The sequence below is a fragment of the Lepidochelys olivacea genome (assembly GCF_965140295.1).
Source record: "Lepidochelys olivacea isolate rLepOli2 genome assembly, chromosome: 7".
NCBI classification, from domain to species: Eukaryota; Metazoa; Chordata; order Testudines; family Cheloniidae; genus Lepidochelys; species Lepidochelys olivacea.
Genome location: NC_140417.1, coordinates 2,414,594 through 2,440,430, shown reverse-complemented (window position 1 = coordinate 2,440,430; position 25,837 = coordinate 2,414,594). Strand labels below are relative to the sequence as shown.

At 42.2% G+C, this 25,837-nt stretch overlaps 1 protein-coding gene across 1 annotated transcript in view; it reads right to left on the bottom strand.

The window, feature by feature from the left end:
• Positions 1 to 15,271: 15,271 nt before the first annotated feature.
• LOC311524139 (uncharacterized protein) overlaps positions 15,272 to 25,837 on the bottom strand; it is a 31,634-nt gene continuing 21,068 nt past the window's right edge. The window contains exons 2-6 of the mRNA XM_084634940.1: positions 24,071 to 24,101; positions 21,691 to 21,852; positions 20,654 to 20,707; positions 16,356 to 17,561; positions 15,272 to 15,770 (exon numbers count right to left, since the gene is read on the bottom strand). Coding sequence (XP_084491066.1) covers positions 17,438 to 17,561; positions 20,654 to 20,707; positions 21,691 to 21,852; positions 24,071 to 24,075 — 345 coding nt within the window. The 5' untranslated portion in view covers positions 24,076 to 24,101 and the 3' untranslated portion in view covers positions 15,272 to 15,770; positions 16,356 to 17,437. The remainder of the gene's footprint in view (positions 15,771 to 16,355; positions 17,562 to 20,653; positions 20,708 to 21,690; positions 21,853 to 24,070; positions 24,102 to 25,837) is intronic.

Below are 25,837 nucleotides of genomic sequence, written 5' to 3'. Positions count from 1 at the left end.
AGCTGATAGAGATTGTTTTTTCTCTACCATCTGTCTTTGTGTCACACTTTCGGAGTAAAAAGGTCCTTAATGCAGAATATCATTTATTCTTGATTCTTCTACAGCCACAAGAATGAGTGAATTTCTCAATAATCATGTTTGCTTGAGAGAAACACTTTGAGAGATTTCTCCCATTTAAGTTCTTCCTTTGTCCCTGCTCCTCATTTCCAGAGTACTTTGAGAGCTGGCGTAGGTTTTCACTGATGAATGGGCCAGACCATTTTCTATTGTCATTGTGATTTTTTTCAATTTTCTTTTTTTAAGCAATCTTCACTTCTCAAACTTGCCTTCTCCTTCAGTTTTTCAGCGTCTGCATTTTATTCCTAGCCTGCAGTGGAATACTGCTGTTAACATTTGTGATTAGGGATGGGCAAACTCCTTTTGTTTGTTTTAAATGTTGTGAGTTCAGAAGTTCAGCTTGAACTTGAATGCTGTTGGGCTTGTGGGAGAAACAGTGATAAAAGAACAAAGGGGGGAAAATACAGTAGAAGAAACAGGATAAAAATGGAACACGAAGAAAGAATAAATTCTAAACGTAGATACATTAGAACTATCACATACAACACCCTCATCAGGTGCAATATATCCCCCCTCTGGTTAGCAATCCACAAAGAATAGCTGCCTGCTACTTCTTCAAGCTCATGTCCTTTAGTTCTCATGATAGAGCTTTGTACTGCAGCAATTCAGAGATTAACACCAGAAGGGCCATTGTGATAATTAGGTTGGACTAGATAACAGAGAATTTCACCCATTGATTCCTGCATTGAGCCCATAACTTGTGGCTGAGCTAGAGCATGGAGATGGAGCGTACTATCTTTTAGGGGAAAAGGAGTACTTGTGGCACCTTAGAGACTAACCAATTTATTTGAGCATAAGCTTTCGTGAGCTACAGCTCACTTCATCGGATGCATACTGTGGAAAGTATAGAAGATCTTTTTATACACACAAAGCATGAAAAAATGGGTGTTTACCACTACAAAAGGTTTTCTCTCCCCCCACCCCACTCTCCTGCTGGTAATAGCTTATCTAAAGTGTTCACTCTCCTTAATAATGAAAAGGAGTACTTGTGGCACCTTAGAGACTAACCAATTTATTTGAGCATGAGCTTTCGTGAGCTACAGCTCACTTCATCGGAGCTGAATTTGTGCTGGAAATGGCCCACCTTGATTATCATACACATTGTAAGGAGAGTGATCACTTTAGATAAGCTATTACCAGCAGGAGAGGGGAGGGGGGAGAGAAAACCTTTTGTAGTGGTAAACACCCATTTTTTCACGCTTTGTGTGTATAAAAAGATCTTCTGTACTTTCCACAGTATGCATCCAATGAAGTGAGCTGTAGCTCACGAAAGCTTATGCTCAAATAAATTGGTTAGTCTCTAAGGTGCCACAAGTCCTCCTTTTCTTTTTGCGAATACAAACTAACATGGCTGTTACTCTGAAACCTATCTTTTAGGGGCCACACAGCAGCCACAATCAGAGCCATCTGCATATAATCAAGGAGGGTCCCTGCTCCACAGGAGGGCTGCCCTATTTAACACAGGAAGAGGCAGCTGAATGTGTGTAACATTGAGATTAGATGGTAAATAATTGGTATGGGATGGTGATCTCTGGCCCAGGCCCTTGACAATTTGTCTGACCAGGCCCAGGGACTTTATGTTTTGAGTAATCCAAATCTGTGCTCTGAAGCAAGAGTCTTTTGCCAGGATCCCAGCAAGCACAGTCAGGGCCAAGGGTCAAAGCAAGGGCAAACCAAATGATGCAGGTCTGTGCAAAACTGCACTTAGCATGCCCCTTTTATCAGCATAGTTTTTTCCATTCTTGCTGTAAAGATCCAAAGTGATGGAGAATCCACCGTATCCCTAGGTAAATTGTTCTAATGGTTAAATACCTGCACTATTAAAAATGTGCACCTTATTTCTGGTTTGAATTTGTCAACCTACAGTACTGAATATTCTGGGTTCAAAACTACTACCAACCCATGTGTGTGTGTGTGTGTGTGGGGGGGGCATTACAGTACTTTCCCATGTGCTCATCTAGCTTTTGGGGAAGAGGCAGTTCTACCTTAGCACAATATTCCCTTTAGCTAGCGAAAAAAATACCCTTTAACTGAAGTGATGCTGCAATTAAATTGTTCACAGTAAATTGCATGAAATGAAGGTCTGCAAACTTGAACTAGTTTTGTGAAGGGAAGTCGTGCTTTAACAATCTATCAGAATTCTTGGCGGGTGTCAACAAGCAGGCGGATAAGGGTGATCCACTCAAATGCAGTGTACTTGGATTGTCAGAAAGCCTTTGATCAGTGCCCTCGCCAGAACTAAAATAGTCATGGGATAACAGCAGGGGCCTGTATAAGGGGGTCAAGCAGGGGCACAAGGCCCCTTCAATAATCGGGGGCACAGAACTCCTCCGCCACAGCCAAGTACTTGTGGCTACATTTATTCAGATGGCTCCATGGCGCATGAATTTTCATTGAAATGGTGAGTGTACTGCTGTTTATTTTTAGGCATATGATTTATGTGCATGTGTTGATATGGTTTGATGTGTATACTGTGTGTGTTTAATGTGCCCCTCTGAAAGCAGTCAAATTTAAATTCCTGTGCACACCCCATCTCAAAAAGGATAGGGTAGAATGAGAAAAGTTTCAGAGAAGGGCAACAAGGATGATCCAGGGTATGGAAGCCATTCTATATGAGGAGAGACTAAAAAGATTAGGGCTGTTAAAGTTAGAAAAGAAACAACTAAGGGGGGATATGATAGAGGTTTATAAAATCATGAAAGGTGTGGAAAAAGTGAATAAGGAAATGTTATTTACTCTTTCCCACAATACAAAAACCAGGGATCACCCAATGAAATTCATAGGCAACAGGTTTAATACAAACAAGAAGTATTCTTTAATACAAACACAATTAACCTGTGGAACTCATTGCCATGGGGTAATCTGATGGCCAAAAGTACAACTGAGTTCAAAAAAAGATAAGTTCATAGAGGATAAATCTGTGACAGGGTTCACTCACCAGAGCAGCGCCCCCTGCTGGTTGTGTCGGGGATTAGCTCTCTCAGCCAGCACGCTCTCTCTGCTGGCGCCTCTCCTGCCACCTTTTCCACCCACCCACCCATCTCAGCCCAGGAACCACAGCATCCTTTTCATGCCTCGTCCCTCTGGCCATGTCACCATCTGTGGTTTCCCCCCTTCCAGGGGTTAGGTATCTCAGTCCAACTGTCAAGCCACTTTCCCAGTGGTGGGGAGGGGAGATCTGGGAATAACAGCAGTCAAGTGCCTTGAAACCACAGGCTTTGGTTCAAAGCTGCCCTTGTTAATCTTCAGTAAGGATTCTTCCTAGAAGGGCACCAACTTGCAAAGTATTAAATTGTTTGCAGATTTGATGCAAGGAATCACCAAAAAAAAAAAAAAAAAAAAAAAATCTGATGTTTCCTGCCTGCTTTGTATATCTGCAGTTGACAAACTCCCACCAACATTCTGCTGTCCATTCCCAGAAGTGAGCCTTTATCTTTCACTTCCCAGCCCACAGACCAAAAATCCTCAGCTACATCCTGTACTGTTGCCTACATATGTATTTTTACTGAGTTGTAAACTTGGTTCAGGAAAGAAAATAAGTTGATGTGTGAAACCCAGAATTTTAGCAAACTATAACACACCAATAAATGAGAGAGTTGAATAAGTGGAAAAGTGAATCTGGAGAGTTGTGTTGAATTGTTCTTGTTCTCAGTTCTGTTATCAAATTCAAGTTGTGCTCACTGTTTTCCTTTTTTGTACTACAACCTCCCTTAGTTGGTTGCTGGGAGGATTAGTTACTATTCTTCTGGTGTTTTGAAAATATAAATCAATATATAATTATGAAGTAGGTCTATACATCTTGGGCCCCAATCCTGCAAAGACGTATGTATACACTGCCTTCAATGAGACTACTCAGAGTATAAGGTTAGGCATGTGCATTAAACTTTGCAAGATCTGGACCTCAGGCAGTAGCATCTGCCGCATTTCAATCCAGAGACATATCTGGGAGGAAGACATCCCTGGCAATGTTGTTCTTTACTCTGATGACAGCTTCCCATAGTTCTGACTGGGAACCCTCTCATGTCCTGCCAAGTTCCACAGGGAGGGAAGTTTCATCATTAAAAGCCCCATTTCCATAAGCTTTATTAATTATTATTATTATTAATTATTTAACATTGACATTGTGGTAGTACCTAGAGGCCATAACCAGGTTGGGCCCTATTGTGCTAGACAACATACAAGTATAAAATACAGGGCAGACCCTGCTCCAAAGAGCTTTGAGCCACAATTCTGGCCCTTTAAAGATCTACCCTTCATGTCTCTTGATTTGCACTAGCTTTACATCTCACTTTGTACTGGCTACTCCAGCACTTTTCAAAGCATTCTGGCTACCCTGTCTGTCAAGGAAATGTGCATTGACCTCCAACAGAAAAAGGTAGTGTACCTGTTAGTGGAAAGCAATTAAGTTAATAATGAAAATAGCCACGCTTTGTGTAGTTCTGCCAAAAACCTGAGATTTATTAACAGAACATTGGCTTGGAAATAAAAGTGTTAAGCCCTATTTAGGTGACTTTTATGTGCCTTTTCTACACATTCTGTTCTTGGGAAATCTGGGGAATTTAACTGTACTAATAGATGCCCATTAAGAGTGCATGTGTTGTATCCAGAAAACCTTGAGCTCTGTACAAAGGATAATCAGTCCCAGCTACCCAGCAATACAAACTGCATGGAAGTGTTTTCAGCTTCACAGACTGCTTACAATTCATAAATAGCAGAAAGAAGAGGAGGGAAATAAAAATCTGAACATCTGCCAAACAGACAGGCCACAAAACACTCCAGGTGTGGATAAGAGCAGGAGCTGCAGATCGCCCAAGTGTTTCTTTTGAAAATTGCCTAGGATTATTTCTTAGGGCTCACTTTGCCATTTCCCTAAGCCCCGTTACACTGCTCATATGATATATAACGGGCCCTTTAAAGTGCCTTCATTGTCAAGAGATTCTCTGGCTAGCGGAGAGTGTGATGGCTCTATACCTGCTCTCTCCAGCATAAGGAGCATACCAGGGCACACTGGGGAAGGGAGATGATATGGCCTGCTGCTGGGGGCATGTCTCCCAGCACTGGTTAACTGACTTGTGTTAGTGGGGCTCAGGCTAGTGCTCTGAACATACCACTGTGGACATTCTATCTTGGGCCGGAGCTTGGGCTCTCAAGCCCACCTAACCCCCATGGCTCCAGAGCCTGAGCCAGAACATCCACACTTCTCTTTTGTTTTGTGCTCTAGCAAGAGTCCTGCAAACACAAGTCTGTTAACCAGTGCTGGGAAACATGCTTCCAGCAGCAATGTAGACATACCCTAGGGAGTCCTGGGCATCCTGAGCGTGTCAGACCAACCCTGAAATGTCTGACTTCGTAGGGCCCCAAAAGGCCCATGGCTGTCTCAGTAATAAAGGTTTCAGAGTAAAAGCCGTGTTAGTCTGTATTCGCAAAAAGAAAAGGAGGACTTGTGGCACCTTAGAGACTAACCAATTTATTTGAGCATAAGCTTTCGTGAGCTACAGCTTACTTCATCGGACGCATAAACTCAGAGCCACCTTTGCCTTCTCTTGCTGCATTCCTGCACAGGCATGGAGAATCAGGGCCACATTGTTTAAGTATTTGGTACATTCTAAGCCCACTTGGAATTAGCCCTGACTCATAAATAAAATGGCACTAAGACAGATTTGGGGTCATGATATCTACCTAATATTCCATATACCTTTATGCAGAAGTAGTCCTTGATTAGTAACCCACACTTTTACCACATAGTTTCTCGTAGAAGTTGCCCTCATTCAATATCTGCTCCTTTACTATGCATCTTTCAGAGAAACTGCAGGAGAAAGCAATAAAAGCAGTGGCTCATACACAAAGATATACAGGATGTTCCCTCTGCTAACACAGCTGAAGGCCATGATTACCATTTCTAACCAAGCAAATGCCCCTGTGTATGATATTACAAGCTCTGAACCATGATGTGCAGACAATGAGATGATACAAGCCTTATTTATGCTGTGAAACAAGCTGTTACCTTGATTGCAATTAGACCGGCCTCAATTCTGTGGCTGCTGTGCAGGTGCATCTCCCATGGGCTTGAGAAGTGGTTGCAATTACAGAGGAGTGGCAGGTAGGGGATGTTGACTTGGATCATTACGGGCTCTTCATTATGGATTTTCAAGTGCGCAGCACCCACAACTGAAATCTTATCCTCAGATGAGCTCAGCTCTCCTTTGGGAACCTAAATGTAAAGGTTAAGGTTTCAGACTTGCTCAGCACCCAAAGAGCTGAGCTCTTTTGAAAACCTGGCCTTATTATACATGTCACCTACCTCTGCCTCAGTCTGTTTGCCTGTAAAACAGGGGGGACAATGCTTAGCCGTCTTTGTGGCTTTGGGGGCGAAAGGTACTAAGTATTATAACAATTATATTATACTGTTACTTAAAAATAATAAAAACTTCAAAAGTTTGAAAATATATTGGGCCAGATTGTTGGATATGGTATAGGCCTTTGTGCCACAGCACCAACCATTTGTGGCCACTGAGTCGGCATATATGACTCCAAGAAGATCACCCCAGTTTGCAAGGGGAACCTCCAGTAGCATAAAGCCAGCGTGGGCTCCTACCCTCCGCCTCCCTACTGCTATTATAGGGAATGTGGTTAGAGGAAAAGAGCCCCTATGTTGCCCTCTTCCCCAGTTGTAGTTTTGGTTGCTTGGGGCTGCTAGTACAAGTGTAAGTTGTAGGTGTAAGTTAGAGCAGCCCTAGGGCTTGCTGTGATTTACAGCAGGGGACCAGCTCTGAACACAGCAGTCCTTGGTTTGGGGGAGTACAAGAATGCGTTTTATGCTGCCTTTACAAGCTGAGCTGTGTGCCCCCCATGGCAGCCAAGAAGCTGTCAGATTGTGTTCCTCTCATTTTGTTTTTATTGTGCAGACTCTCATTTTACCCTCTTTCATCCCTGTTTGTGGTGCTCAAGCTTTAATTAGAGCTAAAACCACCACTAATGCTACCAGTCTCCTGATATTAACGTTCATTTCGGCTTTAGCAAAACAGGTGTCAGGAGGAACAAATATGATTGCATTTCGCTATTTAATTAACAGAATGGTAAAATTGGAGTGGTAATGAGTAAAACACTACTTTAACATTTAGCAGCATCAGAACTCCTAAGTTTTGGTAAAAATATGCAACACTAATGAGTTGTTATAATCCTTGAGGGTTGGGACCAGAAGTTGAATCCTTCATTATCCAATCAGAATCCTACTTTTGGCCTTGTCACTTTTGTAACCACTTTGAAGTGTGGCTGCAGCTTTCTCCCTTCCCTCCTCAGGGGTAAGCACCTGGATTCACCTATAGGGGCACCTGGTACTTCCACCCAAGGAAACACCTCCTAGTGCAGAGAACACAGAGGGCCTGTCTCTTGGGAAAATTATTCAACACCCAATCTCATGCAGAGGAGTGCCAGTCAGAGCACACAAGAATAAAACAGCTATCACAATTCCAAGAGTAATAAAACAGTAACTGAGACTTTATTAGTTATGGGGAACTTGGGATAATGGATATGCAAGAAGGAATTGGGATAATAAAAGACAAAAACAGTAATACATAAATTCTAACCCTTCCAACATTTACAGCCAGTACAAACCACCCTGTCCTCCCTGCCAATACCTGTCTGGGCAAAGAGTGAGTTTAGGCTCAGGCTTTGATGGGTGGTGCAGCACTGAAATCAGTGGTCAGTTTAAAACACAATATCAAAATAAATAAGAAGGGATGTTCTTACAAAGTATCCACACCAAGGATAGTAAGATTGTCTTTGTGGCTCTCTGGTCTGGAATCAAATGTGGAATTAGAGTAAACTAACATTGCCATGGAATATGCCACAGAATTAGAAGTGCTTGCTGCGGAATTTGGTCCCATTTTGCCATGGAGTACCTGGGGCCCTGATATTGGTAGTTTAAAATGAGTCTAATGTGCAGCAGTGTTATTGAAATCAACTTGGGAGCTGCATGTGACCAGTGATTTTTTTTTTAAAGAACTCTTTACATATTCAGGTCAAGATAGAGCTAGAATGAACAAAAATAAAACCTATTACAAGATCTTCATAAACCATAAAAGCAAAATTGTGTTTGGGAAGCTACCTACACTCTGATGTTTCTTCGGATTAAAGGTTTGACAAAATACACAGTTGGAGCAAAAGGGAAGAGGCAGAGTAAATCTGGATTTCCAAAATTATTTATCTTGAAAATTGTTCCGGAATTCAGGAATGTGTCTTAGCTACACTTCCACTCCTACTCCCACTGATGGCAAATTTCCCATTGACTTTGGCCCTAAATTCTATAGTACATTTGCATTTTTAAGAGACTGTACACTGCTCATCTGCTTGGTGAAATACCAGCTGGCAGCCATGAGTACTCTGATGGCTTCTCAAAAGAGAACTCGTGCCAGGGAAGACTGGTACAGCCACATAGGATTAACATTACTCTGATGAGCAGCCAGCAAAACTGACACTCCTATCAAATGGCAATGAATGAAAACTCAAAAAACCCCAGGAGAGGAGAGTAAAGGGTCTGGTAAGCTAGTCAGGCTGATAGTAGATTGCTGGGACAGGATTATGATCCACAAAGAAAAACTGACAGGTTTCAGAGTAGCAGCCGTGTTAGCCTGTATCCGCAAAAAGAACAGGAGGACTTGTGGCAGTATGTGACAAAATCAACATGTATTAAAGCAAAATCTGCATAAGTGAATGTGGTTTACAAGTCTTTGAAGTAAGAATGGTCTATGAACAACAGCATGTACACTACATGGAAGAAAAATATTGAGCCCAGGCAGCTGGATTAGTGATGAGATGCAGTGGGACTGAATCAGGATGCCCTCTGCAGAGCTCTCATCCACATACCTGTAAATGTTGGACCATGAGGTGTCTAGGAGTAAAAAGGGGAGGAAAATTCATTAGCCAGCCATGAAAAAAGCTAAAATATGTAAACAGATGGGGAGTTAGTCATTAGACTACAACAGCTTAAGAAGAAGTGGAAGAATTATTTGACAATTACGTGCAGTCATTCTTCTGCCAACTTTGTCCTTTGGTTTAAAAAGCTCTTCCCCCTCCCTTATCTATTTATAGAGAGCAATCCAATTCTTTCTCACCCTTTGTTCTTCTAGGCTAACCAAGCCAAGCTCTTTCAGTCTTCTCTCATAAGCAGCAGCGGTATTAAGGAGCGGCAACCCATGCAATTGCAGGGAGCCACAAAGCAACAATGGGGCCGCCGGACATAGTAACTCAGGTTCTTGTCCCTGGTGACAAACTGAAAACCAAAGTGAAATGCATCAGCTCAGCATGATGACACAATGACGCAAACTCCAGCCAGCATGATGGGAGGCAACATTGGCAAAATTGAGTTTTGCAGGGGACTACAATGGGACAAACGCTGGCACTGCTCGTAAATAGGCTCTCTGTCCCCTTGATCATCTTAGTAGCCCTTCACTGCATCTGTTCCAGTCTGAGTTCATCTTTCTTGAAAACGAGGACCAGAACACCACACAGTATTGCAGATAAGGTCTTACCAGTGCCTTCTACGATGGCATTAATACTTCCATATATCTACTGGAAATGCCTCATCTGATACATCCTAGGATCACCTTTGTCTTTTTATGGCAGCAATATGCTGGTGTTTCATAGTCACCCTGTGACAGACCTATTTACCCAGGTTGTTTTCCTCTGACATTTGCTACTGATGAGTTACCAGCTTACAGCAGAAATTCTTGTTACTAGTCCCTAGTGCATGCCATTGCACTTTGTACAACTATTTCATCACATGCATAAGCTGGGTCATTTTAGGCAGTCTTCTGACAACTGGTGCCTTGTTCTGACTGATCAGCAAAGAACAGGCTTCACAGTCACAGTCAGGCTTCACCTGATTTAGCACAGAGCACAGATATGACCCTTCATTTCTTTGGCAGGCAAAATTCCCATTGAAGATCTAGGCCCAAGTATGGAACAGTTGCCATCAATAAAATTTTATGAGGAAACAAAGCTTCAAGCAGTTTAGCCAATCTAGGTATGACCAAGAAACGTTACATTTGCTCCTATTTCTTATTACAATATGTGATGATTTACACTATGCTGGCTAAGTAAATGAATAGTATTACTGGGGGGAGGGTGGAAATGGGGGGGGGTGTACGTGTACGCACGTTCATACGTGCTGGGGGTAAAATCCTTGCCCCATTGAAGTCGATAAGAGTTTTGCCATTGACTACAATGGAGCCAAGATTTCACCCTGAAAGAATTACATTAAATGGTTTACATTTATATTAGAAACTCCTAGTAAATGAGTTCATAACCTCTTAACTAAAGCAGATGAAAGAAAACTATACATATGGATCAGTATAATATGTACATTGATTAATGTAAGTGGAAATGTATTGCCACTTATTTATTATATCACTGATATTTCAGTCTTTTAATGGGTATTACAACTCCACAGAATCCCTTTGAATACTGAATATACTATAAGTGGCTGCTGTTTTAAAAGGATGTAGCCAGAGACACATCTGTGGAAAGGTTTCTTTATGTCCTTTTGTTTTTTATATAATACAGTCAGTTTTCCACATGCTTAAATATATTAAGTGTACAGAGTAGTTTATAAAGTATCATTTCAAACTTAAGAACAACCCTAAAAATTACAAATTAAACCCTCAAGTGCAAAGCAACTTCACTTCCTTAAGCTGTCTTCTGCCTCCACCCCAACCAGTACCTTTTCTAAGAGAGAATACATAATTAGCCAAGCAGAGAACGTACTTTTATTACTACCCCATTTGAGATTCCCAGGGGGATTTCTATGTCTGTATGTCATAAAGGGCATCCAAATGTCACGGAAAGTTTCTCTTCTGCTTTGTGTAGCCAATTACTTAATTTTATCATTCATTCATTGTGTGATGTTATGATTAACTAACATGTCGTGTCATATATAATCATTGTATGTTGAATAGAATTAAATTGTAGGATTATAAAAGGATAGGATTGATTGATAGTCTGAAGTGATAAATATGTATTAGGTATCTAAGTAAGTAGGGCTGAAACACAAGGCCTACAGTCTGATGCCTGTCAGATTTTAGCTTAGCCATACTAGGCCTTAGGCTTAAGAAATGCTTGACATAAGAAAGTGACCAAAGAATAACCCGATGCCACAAGATTATGGGAAAAGATGCACCAACGGGTGGTACTGTGAAAAATTAACCACAGGATTAATTTTTGATTACAAGATACCCAGTAGTCACATTTTTCTAACACATGGCCTAACCGAAGGGTACACGATGTAAATGCTAATCAGAATAAAAGGAACTATAAGCAACCTATGAAAAACAGGGTACCCCAATATTCTTGGGGGACACAATATAGATAAGGAAAAAAGGGGTTGACCCTTTCACACACATGCGCAGGGTATTAGGTATAGTCAGAATCAAATTATAAAAGAGGATGCCTGGAATGGGAAAAATGAGGTACCTTTGGGAATACTCCAGCAGGAACCACCTATCTATTGATGATCAATCTGTGGAGGACCCATTAGACCTTAAGACTATTTTGGAAGATGTAAGTATGACTACAGCTGTAACTTGTGCATGGATATTTTTAGGATTTATATATGCTTGGATAATCATAACCTTATTGGTAACTTTAATAAAATTGATAAGGCAGACAAGACGTTGTGAATGTCTGTTACTTTCCTTGATCTTCATGTATTCCTAGAGTCTAGATCTGAGACAAATGACAGAAGTAACTTTCACTCTGAGCTTGAAACTCTACCCACTAGAGTCAGACCCATGGTGGTATAATACACAATTACTGAAAATAGTAAATTAACTAAATTCACTTTACAAGGCTACTTTTGTGTTCAACACATTACTCATTCACAGACTGAGCTGGACATCAGCATTATCCATTCTGCTATGGAAGGTTGTGTGTCACTTTTCCAATGCCTTCAAATCACATTTAGCAGACATATTAGCTATTTTTAAACTAGATTTTATAAAAATTCTAACCCTAAAGTGTGATGCATTGGACCTGAGTCCAGAGAGAGCTACAACTTACTGCCTCAAATATATTCCAATTTGTGTCATGATTTAGCCCCAAGTTGGTGAACTGTTTCCCAATCACAAAAGGGCATAGTATCCTCCTAACCTTGTCCTTATAATCACCAGCATAATCTCTCACTGTTGTGATTTGTAAAGGTGGCTGTAGTGACAACAAAAGTAACCAGAAAAAATAGTCACCTGGTAGAGAAACTTAATTAAAGGGTGAACAAAGTCATGCTGGAAGCTTCCAGACACTTCAATCGCTAAGGGCCTCAGTGCGACTCTCTAACTGCTTTCAAATGTGATGCTTCTTCTCAGGGCCCCAAATACTGTGTCTCTGAGGGTATGTCTACACTACGGAATTAGGTCGAATTTATAGAAGTCGGTTTTTTAGAAATTGGTTTTATATATTCGTGTGTGTGTGTCCCCACAGAAAATGCTCTAAGTGCATTAAGTGCATTAACTCGGCGGAGTGCTTCCACAGTACCGAGGCAAGCGTCAACTTCCAGAGTGTTGCACTGTGGATAGCTATCCCACAGTTCCCGCAGTCTCCGCTGCCCATTGGAATTCTGGGTTGAGATCCCAATGCCTGATGGGGCTAAAACATTGTCGAGGGTGGTTCTGGGTATATATTGTCAGGCCCCCGTTCCCTCCCTCCATGAAAGCAAGGGAAGACAATCGTTTCACACCTTTTTTCCTGAGTTACCTGTGCAGACGCCATACCACGGCAAGCATGGAGCCCGCTCAGGTAACTGTCACCATATGTCTCCTGGGTGCTGGCAGACGTGGTACGGCATTGCTAAACAGTAGCAGCAACCCATTGCCTTCTGGCAGCAGACGGTGCAATATGACTGGTAGCCGTCATCGTCATGTCCGAGGTGCTCCTGGCCACGTTGGCCAGGAGCGCCTGGGCAGACATGGGCTCAGGGACTAAATTTGGAGTGACCTGACCAGGTCATTCTCTTTAGTCCTGCAGTCAGTCCTATTGAACCGTCTTATGGTAAGCAGGCAGGCGATACGGATTGCTAGCAGTCATACTGTACCATCTTCTGCCGGCAGGCAAGAGATGAGGATGGATAGCAGTCCTATTGCACCATCTTCTGCCGGGCAGGCAAGAGATGAGGATGGCATGCAGTCCTTCTGCACCGTCTGCTGCCAGCCAAAGATGTAAAAGATAGGTGGAGTGGATCAAAACAAGAAATAGACCAGATTTGTTTTGTACTCATTTGCTTCCTCCCCTCCCCTGTCTAGGGGACTCATTCCTCTAGGTCACACTGTAGTCACTCACAGAGAAGGTGCAGCGAGGTAAATCTAGCCATGTATCAATCAGAGGCCAGACTAACCTCCTTGTTCCAATAAGAACAATAACTTAGGTGCACCATTTCTTATTGGAACCCTCCGTGAAGTCCTGCCTGAAATACTCCTTGATGTAAAGCCAGCCCCTTTGTTGATTTTAGATCCCTGAAGCCAACCCTGTAAGCCGTGTCGTCAGTCGCCCCTCCCTCCGTCAGAGCAATGGCAGACAATCGTTCCGCACCTTTTTCTGTGCGAACGCCATACCAAGGCAAGCATGGAGGCCGCTCAGCTCACTTTGGCAATTAGGAGCACATTAAACACCACACGCATTATCCAGCAGTATATGCAGCACCAGAACCTGGCAGAGCGATACTGGGTGAGGAGGCAACGTCAGCGCGGTCACGTGAGTGCTCAGGACATGGACACAGATTTCTCTGAAAGCATGGGCCCTGACAATGCATGCATCATGGTGCTAATGGGGCAGGTTCATGCTGTGGAATGCCGATTCTGGGCTCGGGAAACAAGCACAGACTGGTGGAACCACATAGTGTTGCAGGTCTGGGACGATTCCCAGTGGCTGCGAAACTTTCGCATGCTTAAGGGCACTTTCATGGAACTTTGTGACTTGCTTTCCCCTGCCCTGAAGCGCATGAATACCAAGATGAGAGCAGCCCTCACAGTTGAGAAGCGAGTGGCGATAGCCCTGTGGAAGCTTGCAACACCAGACAGCTACCGGTCAGTTGGGAATCAATTTGGAGTGGGCAAATCTACTGATGGGGCTGCTGTGATGCAAGTAGCCCACGCAATCAAAGATCTGCTGATATCAAGGGTAGTGACCCTGGGAAATGTGCAGGTCATAGTGGATGGCTTTGCTGCAATGGGATTCCCTAACTGTGGTGGGGCCATAGACGGAACCCATATCCCTATCTTGGCACCGGAGCACCAAGCCGGCGAGTACATAAACCGCAAGGGGTACTTTTCAATAGTGCTGCAAGCTCTGGTGGATCACAAGGGACGTTTCACCAACACCAACGTGGGATGGCCGGGAAAGGTACATGATGCTCGCATCTTCAGGAACTCTGGTCTGTTTCAAAAGCTGCAGGAAGGGACTTTATTCCCAGACCAGAAAATAACTGTTGGGGACGTTGAAATGCCTATATGTATCCTTGGGGACCCAGCCTACCCCTTAATGCCATGGCTCATGAAGCCGTACACAGGCAGCCTGGACAGTAGTCAGGAGCTGTTCAACTACAGGCTGAGCAAGTGCAGAATGGTGGTAGAATGTGCATTTGGACGTTTAAAGGCACGCTGGCGCAGTTTATTGACTCACTTACACCTCAGCGAAACTAATATTCCCACTGTTATTACTGCTTGCTGTGTGCTCCACAATATCTGTGAGAGTAAGGGGGAGACGTTTATGGTGGGGTGGGAGGTTGAGGCAAATCACCTGGCTGCTGGTTACACGCAGCCAGACACCAGGGGGGTTAGAAGAGCACAGGAGGGCATGGTCCGCCTCAGAGAAGCTTTGAAAACCAGTTTCATGACTGGCCAGGCTACGGTGTAAAAGTTCTGTTTGTTTCTCCTTGATGAAACCCCCCGGCCCTTGGTTCACTCTACTTCCCTGCAAGCTAACCACCCTCCCCTGCTCCCTTTAATCATTGCTTGCAGAGGCAATAAAGTCATTGTTGCTTCACATTCATGCATTCTTTATTCATTCATCACACAAATAGGGGGACAACTACCAAGGTAGCCCAGGAGGGAAGGAAAATGCCACACAGCACTTTAAAAGTTTACAACTTTAAAATTTATTGAATGCCAGCCTTCTTTTTTTGGGGCAATCCTCTGTGGCGGAGTGGCTGGTTGGCCGGTGGCCCCCCCACCGCGTTCTTGGGCATCTGGGTGTGGAGGCTATGGAACTTGGGGAGGAGGGTGGTTGGTTACACAGGGGCTGTAGTGGCAGTCTGTGCTCCAGCTGCCTTTGCTGCAGCTCAACCATACACTGGAGCATACTGGTTTGGTCCTCCAGCAGCCTCAGCATTGAATCCTGCCTCCCCTCATCACGCTGCCGCCACATTTGAGCTTCAGCCCTGTCTTCAGCCCGCCACTTACTCTCTTCAGCCCGCCACCTCTCCTCCCGGTCATTTTGTGCTTTTCTGCACTCTGACATTATTTGCCTCCACACATTCGTCTGCACTCTGTCAGTGTGGGAGGACAGCATGAGCTCAGAGAACATTTCATCACGAGTGCATTTTTTTTTCTTTCTAATCTTCGCTAGCCTCTGGGAAGGAGAAGATCCTGTGATCATTGAAACACATGCAGCTGGTGGAGAAAAAAAAAGGGACAGCGGTATTTAAAAAGACACATTTTATAAAACAGTGGCTACAATCTTTCAGGGTAAACCTTGCTGTTAACATTACATACATAGCACGTGCTTTCATTACGAGGTCGCATTTTGCCTCCCCCCACGTGTGGCTACCCCCTCAACCCTCCCCCCTCCCCTGGGCTAACAGCTGGGAACATTTCTGTTCAGCTGCAGGCAAACAGCTCAGCAGCAACAGGCTCCTCTGAATGTCCCCTGAAGAAAAGCACCCTATTTCAACCAGGAGACCATGAATGATATCTCACTCTCCTGAGGATAACACAGAGAGATAAAGAACGGATATTGTTTGAACGCCAGCAAACATACACTGCAATGCTTTGTTGTACAATAATTCCCAAGTACGTGTTACTGGGCTGGAGTGGTAAAGTGTCCTACCGTGAAGGACGCAATAAGGCTGCCCTCCCCAGAAACCTTTTGCAAAGGCTTTGGGAGTACATCCAGGAAAGCTGCGAATGCCAGGGCAAAGTAATCCTTTCACATGCTTGCTTTTAAACCATGTATAGTATTTTAAAAGGTACACTCACCGGAGGTCCCTTCTCCGCCTGCTGGGTCCAGGAGGCAGCCTTGGGTGGGTTCGGGGGGTACTGGCTCCAGGTCCAGGGTGAGAAACAGTTCCTGGCTGTCGGGAAAACCGGTTTCTCCGCTTGCTTGCTGTGAGCTATCTACAACCTCATCATCATCATCATCTTCTTCTTCGTCCCCAAAACCTGCTTCCGTGTTGCCTCCATCTCCATTGAAGGAGTCAAACAACACGGCTGGGGTAGTGGTGGCTGAACCCCCTAAAATGGCATGCAGCTCATCATAGAAGCGGCATGTTTGGGGCTCTAACCCGGAGCGGCCGTTCGCTCCTCTGGTTTTCTGGTAGGCTTGCCTCAGCTCCTTAAGTTTCACGTGGCACTGCTTCGGATTCCTGTTATGGCCTCTGTCCTTCACGCCCTGGGCGATTTTGACAAAGGTTTTGGCATTTCGAAAACTGGAACGGAGTTCTAATAGCACGGATTCCTCTCCCCATACAGCGATCAGATCCCCTACCTCCCGTTCAGTCCATGCTGGAGCTCTTTTGCGATTCTGGGACTTCATCATGGTCACCTCTGCTGATGAGCTCTGCATGGTCACCTGCAGCTTGCCACGCTGGCCAAACAGGAAATGAGATTCAAAAGTTCGCAGTTCTTTTCCTGTCTACCTGGCCAGTGCATCTGAGTTGAGAGTGCTGTCCAGAGCGGTCACAGTGGAGCACTCTGGGATAGCTCCCAGAGGCCAATACCGTCGAATTGTGTCCACAGTACCCCAAATTCGACCCGGCAAGGCCGATTTAAGCGCTAATCCACTTGTCAGGGGTGGAGTACGGAAATCGATTTTAAGAGCCCTTTAAGTCGAAATAAAGGGCTTCTTCGTGTGGACGGATGCAGGTTTACATTGATTTAATGCTGCTAAATTCGACCTAAAGTCCTAGTGTAGACCAGCGCTGAGACCCACTCCCCCTAGTGGCCATTAAATCTTCCTCCGCTGGCCAATTATCACCCTCCGCAGCAGAAGAAAAAGAACAAAATCTGACTTCTGCTAACGGATCACTTGCTCAGCTGATTTATCACAAGAGAGGTTCTTCTCAAAAGGGCCATCTGAGAGCAACCTGTTCATTCAGCCCCCACAAGAACAACGGGAGACAACAGCTCTTCATGGAAGTCTCTGGAGCATCACATTCTTTGTCAGCCTCTGATGAAGGCGAAACTCTTAGTTATGAAGAACAACATGGAAACATTACAATTAATCTGAAAACACACTCTTCAAATGTAGTCTTCCCATGAGATTTTAATGAGTTTAATGACACTGTTTGGGAAGTGTGAAGCACCTGTGTTATTCTGCTATTCAGAACCAAAAGAAAAAAAGTCTGACACAGGGTGTGAAATTTCCTAAAGGACCCGTTTTAAAATTAATTTAAACTCCTAAGATACTTAACAGATTTAATTGTAAATTCTCTGAAAATTTGTTCTATGCTCAGAGAGTAAGTGCTGTAATTCTGGGAAGAATATGCTATAATTTTCTTATATATGAAAGAGGTTGAATCCCTAGTTTAAGTACAAAACTCCACCTTAACTATTGAACTGCAACTAGTGCCTCCATAATATGTATATTAGCAGATAAACAGCGCCCCATTTGTTGGTGTATAATATGTAGCATAGTTCATAAACTACTAGATTTAATAAGGCTGTTATGCATTCCAAATTAGTGCAGGGTAAAATTTTTCTGATTTTTTTTGCCAAAAAATACAGATTTGGGTTGACCAAAAACATTTAATAAACTTGTGAGAAATTTGCCAAATGATTTTAGTCAAAAAATTTTGAAAAAAAATTGTTTAGTTTTGAAACTTTAAAAAAACCAGAACATTTCATTTTGAAATAGAAATGTATTTTTACTATGATTTTTTTTGTTTTGAGGTTTCAGTTTAAAAACTAAAACCTCAAAACAAATCTAAACATTTTTAAACATTTTGCTTCAGGTCACACAAAACATTTCATTTGACCTGAAAAGTAAATGAATTTTGTTGGTTCACTGAAAATTTTGAAAAAAGTAGTTTCAGGCTGACTCAAAACAAATGTTTCCCCCTGGGTTGGCTCCCAAACCAACAAAAGACAAAAATCAGTGATTTGCACTGCTCTGCTCTGTATGGCTTCCTAATGATCAGGTCTTAACAAATGGGACCAGGAGCAGGCCGTCTATGGAGGACATTAAAGCTGCTGTGGAAAGTAAGCAAGCAAGAGTGCAAAGTTTCTTTAAATCAAAAGAAAAAGTGCAGATTTATAATTGTTTTAGAGCAATTATATGATAAGTGGGGATTTCTTTTTTAAGCACTGTCCAAAATATTATCTGTGTTTACATTAGGGACTAATACATCTAGGCAAAAAGGAGAACTTGATATCTCTGGCTGATTAGAATGCATTCATCTGACAGATTAACTTTTCATGCAATAACAGCAAAGCACTGATTAATGTATAAAACTCTCTCTTATGCTTTTATAAAGGTCATATTAAGCTGCATGTTCTAGTAAAGATTGTCTCCTACTGAAAACTCCTTAGGTGCTTATAAATGTGGAGAAGACACATAGTGGTAAAGACTTGAGAAACGTTTTACAACAATGTACATTTGGCAACACTGTTTACTTTTCAATGAATTTGCTGGTTACATGAGCCAGAAAGGAGTGTAAAGCTCTAATATACTCAAACAACAACCATTCACCAGAGCATGCAGTAATCATTTAACATTAATATCAGAACAAGAAATCTAATGCAGTGGTACTCAACCAGGAATCTGGGGCCGCCAAGCAGGGCCAGCATTAGACTCATTTGGGCCCAAGACAGAAAGCCAAAGCCCCACCACATGGGGCTGAAGCCCGGGGCCCTGAGCCCCACCACCCAGGGCTGAAGCCAAAGCCTGAACAATGTAGCTTTGCAGGGCCCCCTGTGGCGTGGAGCCCCAGGCAATTGGCCTGCTAGCTATTCCCCAATGCTGGCCCTGGCTTTTAGATGCAGAAAACCAGCTGCTGTGGCCCAGGTGGGCCCTGGAGATTTTATAGCATGTTGGGGGGGCCTCAGAAAGAAAAAAGGTTGAGACCCCCCTGATCTAATGGATACTTTCCACAATGGAGAAAGTGAAGTGCTAGAATAAACAAGAACAGAGATGGCACATGATTTTGCATAGCTAAAGTCAAATTATTTGTTGTCATATTTGTTGTGAATTTAGCCCTTCTTCTTGGCAAACCAATCCTGATTTCTGCAAACACATTCATCATTTGGACAAACAATTTTCAGCCTGGCGTACTGCATCCTGTTCACTTTGAGGATTTGCTATTCCTTATTCATAGTGTGTGATTGGTCACTTAAGTCATATGGTATTGTAACTACTTTCTGATTGGATTACTGAAATTTTTTAAGGTAGAGAATGAGGAATACCAAATAATGGACCTTTAGCATTAATTTTTGGGTGCATATCAGTTTGTACTAAAAATAGTTTTAAGATTCACAATTTTGGGGTTCAATAACACCTTATACTTGTTCACAGCCACACATAATGAACCTTTTAAGATTCATGCGCACCTTGTACTTCATGTATTCACACAATTGTGTGTCCCCAAAAGTAATATAAACCAAACTCAAAGCTTTTATTTGTGAAAATATTTGCAAACTAATTTCTTAACATTTGACTAGCCCTCCTAACTACACAGTTACTGCTAAATACTATATATTATTCAGGGGAACTAATCTGCCTATACATGATGGGGCAAATGCTCTGGTGATATAAATAAGCAGAATACAAATGACGTAACTGGAGGAATTTACACCTGCAGAAAATTTGGCTCAGTAACTCTATCAGAAAAAATGCTAATTACAACAAAGTGTTGCAAATTACTATTTCTAAGTAATGTATACATAAGGTGTGTTGCGTCGCTAGACTTTATTTAAGAATAGGAAATCTCATAATTTGATACTGGTAAAATGTTTGTGTTAATTTATCTTTTAATCAAACTCCAAAATTCCTGGTTGTCACTTATTTGAGAAGCAGTGAAAAGAACTATCAGTGTTTTATATTTATACAGTGATTTTCATCTGTTTGAACTCCATAGCACTATACTACCAGCTGATTCCTGAGCGATGGGACATTATAATGGAAGGCTCAGGAAGCACTCCGACAGTAGTTTTTGAAATATATACCACATATATTGAAGGTGGGGAACTATCCCACAAAGTCTGAGGTCTTATTCTCATTTAAAACAAAAAAGGGTTGTAGACCATAACTAGTATGTTAGAAGTCACCTCCTTCCAAATACCTGTCAGATTTTGATGGCTTCCCATGGAACACAACAAGGACTACCTGACTCCTCCTGAAATGAGAAAGATGACTGACTGTTCATTACTGTGACTGTTCAAAATTACAGTTCATCAGTAAATATAATACCCTCAGTGCCTCTGGTATGAAATTAATCTATCATCACTACACAGTATACAATTCATTAATTGCTAACCACTGTCAGATGTAGCAGCCATGAAAAGAAAGGCATCTGCAAAGCAACAACACATATCTGCAAAAGAAATGTCACCAACAATCTTATAAAAGCGGAACTTTGATTAAAAAGACATAAAACCTAATAACTCCATCTTCCAGTTACCTCTGTAATGGGGAATCTTAAAGCTGGGAAAATTCAAAAGAAAATAAACTGCTAAAGTATTCTGAGAACAGCCATAGAGAAGAATTACAATGTAGAAAGAGGGAGGAAATCGTCGATACAGATCCTACAAAGAAGAGTACTTACTTATATCACAGATATGATGCAACCTACTAATGGCAACACTGCAGCTAAAATACTGGAGGAGAAATAGAGAAACCGGACACAAAAGAAAGGTGCTAAGAGTGTAAGAACTAAGAAACAAGGAGGAAAAGGACAGGAAAGCAAAGCTTGTGCTAACACAAGAGACAGGGAACTGATAGAATAAAGCAAAGAAGGTTTGAGAATATCAAAGCAATGAACCATGCTGGCAGACACTGCATGAGCTACTTATGGTGCTAACTCTAGCAAACCTGGAGCAGCTAGTTTGCTAAATATTGGAGATCAGGGTGGAACATAACATATGTCAAAGTAAAACCATTATATATAAAAAGAAAAGGAGGACTCCAATGAAGTGAGCTGTAGCTCACGAAAGCTTATGCTCAAATAAATTTGTTAGTCTCTAAGGTGCCACAAGTATTCCTTTTCTTTTTGCCGATATAGACTAACATGGCTGCTACTCTGAAACCTGTCATTATATACAAGTTATGTCTTGCCATAAATTAAGAGCAATCATTTACTTTCAGACTCAAATTACTTACTTTAGGCTAAGGGAAAACACCACAAGACAGAACAAAGGTATAGTCTGCAGAAGAGAGATGAATTTTGGGTCTGAATTTTGGGCCTCGCATCCCTCCCCTAATATAGTGGGAGTCACACACATACTGATGGGTAGATAGCTCTTCATTCCAACCACAGCAGTCCTGCCAAAATTAAGACGTTTTAATTTTTATTGAATGAGTTATAAAAGTCCTGATACATTCAGAACCATCAAAATACATTTCCCCGAGTAAAAATGTCTATACCATTCATATATAACACACGCACATCCACTTCTCCCCCATGTAAAAAGAACATTAGGGTTGCAAAGTCAAGCACTCTAAAGTTAGGAAATAAAAGAATTAAGGTTGCTATTTTTTCCATTGGACCTCTGTCCATGTACAGGAGGGACAATGCTCACTTAATGAGCCACTATGCAATATTTTGTTTTCTCCTCATTCTTCAGTATGTAGGTGCTGCCTTATTTACTGCACACTTCAAAGCCTGCTCTGAAGACAGAATTATTAATTTCCTCATGGCCTTTTCTATAGTGCTCATTGTTATAGTATCTGAGTGCTTCCCAAACATTAATCTATCTTCACTCTACCTCTACTGAGGTGAGGGGGTGGTGTCATCTCCATTGTACAGATGGGGAATTGAGGCACAGACAGATTAAAGTCAAAAATATCCTGTATCTGTGTGCCCAATCTGAAACACGTTGGAGCTGATTTCTTTCATAGATTCCAAAGCAAGAAGGGATCACTGTGATCATCTAGTCTGATCTCCTGTATAACACAGGCCAGAGAACTGCCCCTAAAATTATACCTGTTTTAACTAAATCTCGATTTTAAAATTTTCAGTGATGGAGAATCCGCAAGCTTTGGTAAATTGTTCCAATGATTAATTATCCTCAGAGTACTTAGTATTATACAGCACTTTATACGTTCAAAGCACAACCTCCACTGACTTCATTTGCAGTTGTGAATGCTCAGCACTTCTGTAAATCAGACCCCAGGGTATAAAATTGGGCACCCAGAAAATGAGGCACACACAGTTAGTGTTCATCTGTGGAAAGTGGTTTAAACATACATACCCACTATCACATAGCAACAGAGGCAGGGATAGAATCCAGTTCTCCAGGGCAGCTTTCAACTCCCTTAACCATGAGACTGTCCTTTCTCTTTCTGTAAACTCCTGCCTCATTCTCTACACAGCGTCTAACACCTGTAGCAACTGAGGCAAGGGTCCTACAAACAGCCTCCAGTCCTTCACTATGCTCAGTTCATCCCCAGAACAGGTCAATCCTGTGCACTTAATGAAGCAAAGGATCCTGTGCAAAAAATAGTATGTGATCACATAATTAAAGAGTCTATCGTAAAGTGTATGCAAAGTTGTGGCATTTCCTTACACCTGAGTGCTTGACTTTGTTATTTTAATGTAATATTTTTGTGTCGTTTCCAAGGCTTTTAAAAAAAATGAAAAAACCAAGCAAGTATGTCATGAGGCATCATACTGATACCCACATGGTTCATCAGCAGAGTTGGACTCTTTAGATTCACCATACAGATTACTGCTACTTGAGCTAATGCAGTAACTGGTGGCAGTAGTAGGCTGTTATCCTCTATATGGACCAGTACTAAAGTGGATGATACACTTTGCAAGTGGTTTTCACATATATTTGCTGACAGCAAAGGAATGGTGAAACTCAGAAATCTTGGGTTCGATTCCAGACTCTGGAAGGGAGCATGCTGTAGTGGGCACACACTCTTCTGCCATTATCCCCTAAATGTGACCCCTTCTGACTTCTCCCCTCCAACCTCTTTCTATCCCAACCCCACCTCTTTTTCATCCTGACTCTTTGTCTTAGTTCTGTTTTCATCTAGCCAGTCTCAGTCTCCGCTCCTCAGGCTTCTCGTCCAAGTCTCCTTGTGCAGCAAGTTCCAGCCTATTGCTATCCTACTCCTCATACCAATCTATTCCCCACACACAGGCCTGGCACTTGTCCCCTCTGCACTGAATCAGACAACTTCCTCCTTCATGCTGCCTGGGTTCTGCATGGGGTTCATTCAGAGGACAGGAGAGAGTCTCCATGCTCTCATTTCTGGTGTCTGGATCTAGCATGGCTCACAGCTAGGAAAGTCCTACTCAGCCCCAGGCTGCAACATGCTCAATACAGATGGAATCACTGGAGTTTTCAGCTGCAAAGCTAAAATTGGCCAGATTTGGGCAGATTTTCACAGAGACAGCAACAGGCACACCCCTGACACAAATGCCACTCTGTGCCAAATTTCAAGTGTCTGCTCCAAAGCATGGGGTTGCTGGAATTTCTTTTAAAATGGCCACCAGAATTTTCTATCGTGGACAAAACAATTTTTCACTTACCTCATTCTTGGAAATGGCTGAACTGTTTTAGCTGAAATAAAAAAAAATGTAAACTGTATAGGCTGAGATAGGCTGAGAACATATACCACTTATTTACAAATAGGGTAAAAATGACTGAGTCACTTAAGGTGTAACCTGAAACCAATGGGTTTGCACAGGTGTCAATGAGGGTATATGTTGAAGTCAAGGGGGTAACACAGGTGTCAATGAGGGCATTATTTGCCCTGTAAAACCTTTACTGCTGGAGATGATCCATGAGATGGAAAGCACCCAGCTTGACTATCAGAGCCTAGGGACAGTCTGTGGGCCTGGCAGTAAGGAAAATAAAATAAATAAAAATACCTGAGTGGCAAAATCTGCAGTCAAACTATGTGTTCTGGATCCCAGAGCAATGGATGAAGTGTTCTCCCAGAAATGGAAAAGGCATCTGGATAAGCCTAGCGCAGTGGTTCCCAAACTTTAACAACCTGTGAACCCCTTTCACTAAAATGTCACGTCTCGCGAACCCCCTCCTAAAAATAAATATTTCCAGGGATTTTCTCCTTTACCTGAGTATAAATTATAAAAGCAGTAATCTTGAAAATATAAAATTTGTTTTTATGACATTCTTATTACACACTATTTATTATTATTTATCATTACAGTATTTTTATTACATTATGAAAACAGCAACACTCTTCCAAGATCTCACTTTCATAGCTTGTATCACTTTGAATAAGCCTGTTATAAGACAAGTCTCCTATGTTTCGTCATGGAGTATCAAATGTGAAACAGCATGAAGGTATTTAAGACGCCAACTCAAAGAGTTCCTCCTACATAAGCATTCAGGTCTTGAGCAGTCCAAGCAAACAACACACGTTACAACAAAGCTTAAACTTGTTCTTCATAATAATTATAAAAACAATACTAGCTGCCTATTTAATTTTTAAAACAGCAAAAAATATCTACCTCCCTTTCCATTTCTTCTAAGAAGTCTTGAAGTTTAATTCTCCTCAGTGTAACAGATATGCTTGCTTTGATCTGGTTAGCTCTTGGAAGTCCAGGGGCTCCAGCCTGCTGGCCCGTATTACCTGGGGTCCCTAGGGACAGCTCTGTCCGCCATTAGGGAATTTTTTCCTGAGAACCCCCTGCAACATTGGGTTCATGAACCCCAGTTTGGGAACCACTGGCCTAGTGGAAAAGGTCTTGGAGGGAACCCCAACGATATTCTAGTGACAGCTGGTATGTTTGTAAGGGATGCTACTGTTATATTGTGTTGCCACCATTATGTTGCTGCTGTGGCTTCATAATTCTTGCTATTATCCCACATTAAAATAAGATCCTTCATAAATTCCAGCTGTTGATTAAGGACTAGACTCTTCCACTCCTTACTCACAATGAGTAGTGCCTTCCTTTAGGAGTTGTCCCCTGGAAATGGGATTACTCAACACTAAGGTGCTATTCAATTAATGTCAGTGATGGAATCTAGCCCGGTGTAACTTTTCATTCCTTGGTCTTAAAAAACTTGGTCCCTGATACCCATATAATAATTCTGGTCAAATATTTAGTCTCATCATTCTTAACCCATTTACTCACCAAAGTTTTCTACAGATGTACTCACAGTAATATATTTCTTTCTTTCTGAGTGTACCCAAGGAACAAACAAACCAAACATGCTGTCAGGTACCTTTATTGCCAATTTCTTTAAAAAGGTCAGGCTAGGTCCCAAAATCAAATTGCCTCAAAAAACAACCAACATTCGCAATATCGCTGGTGTGAGTAATGTAC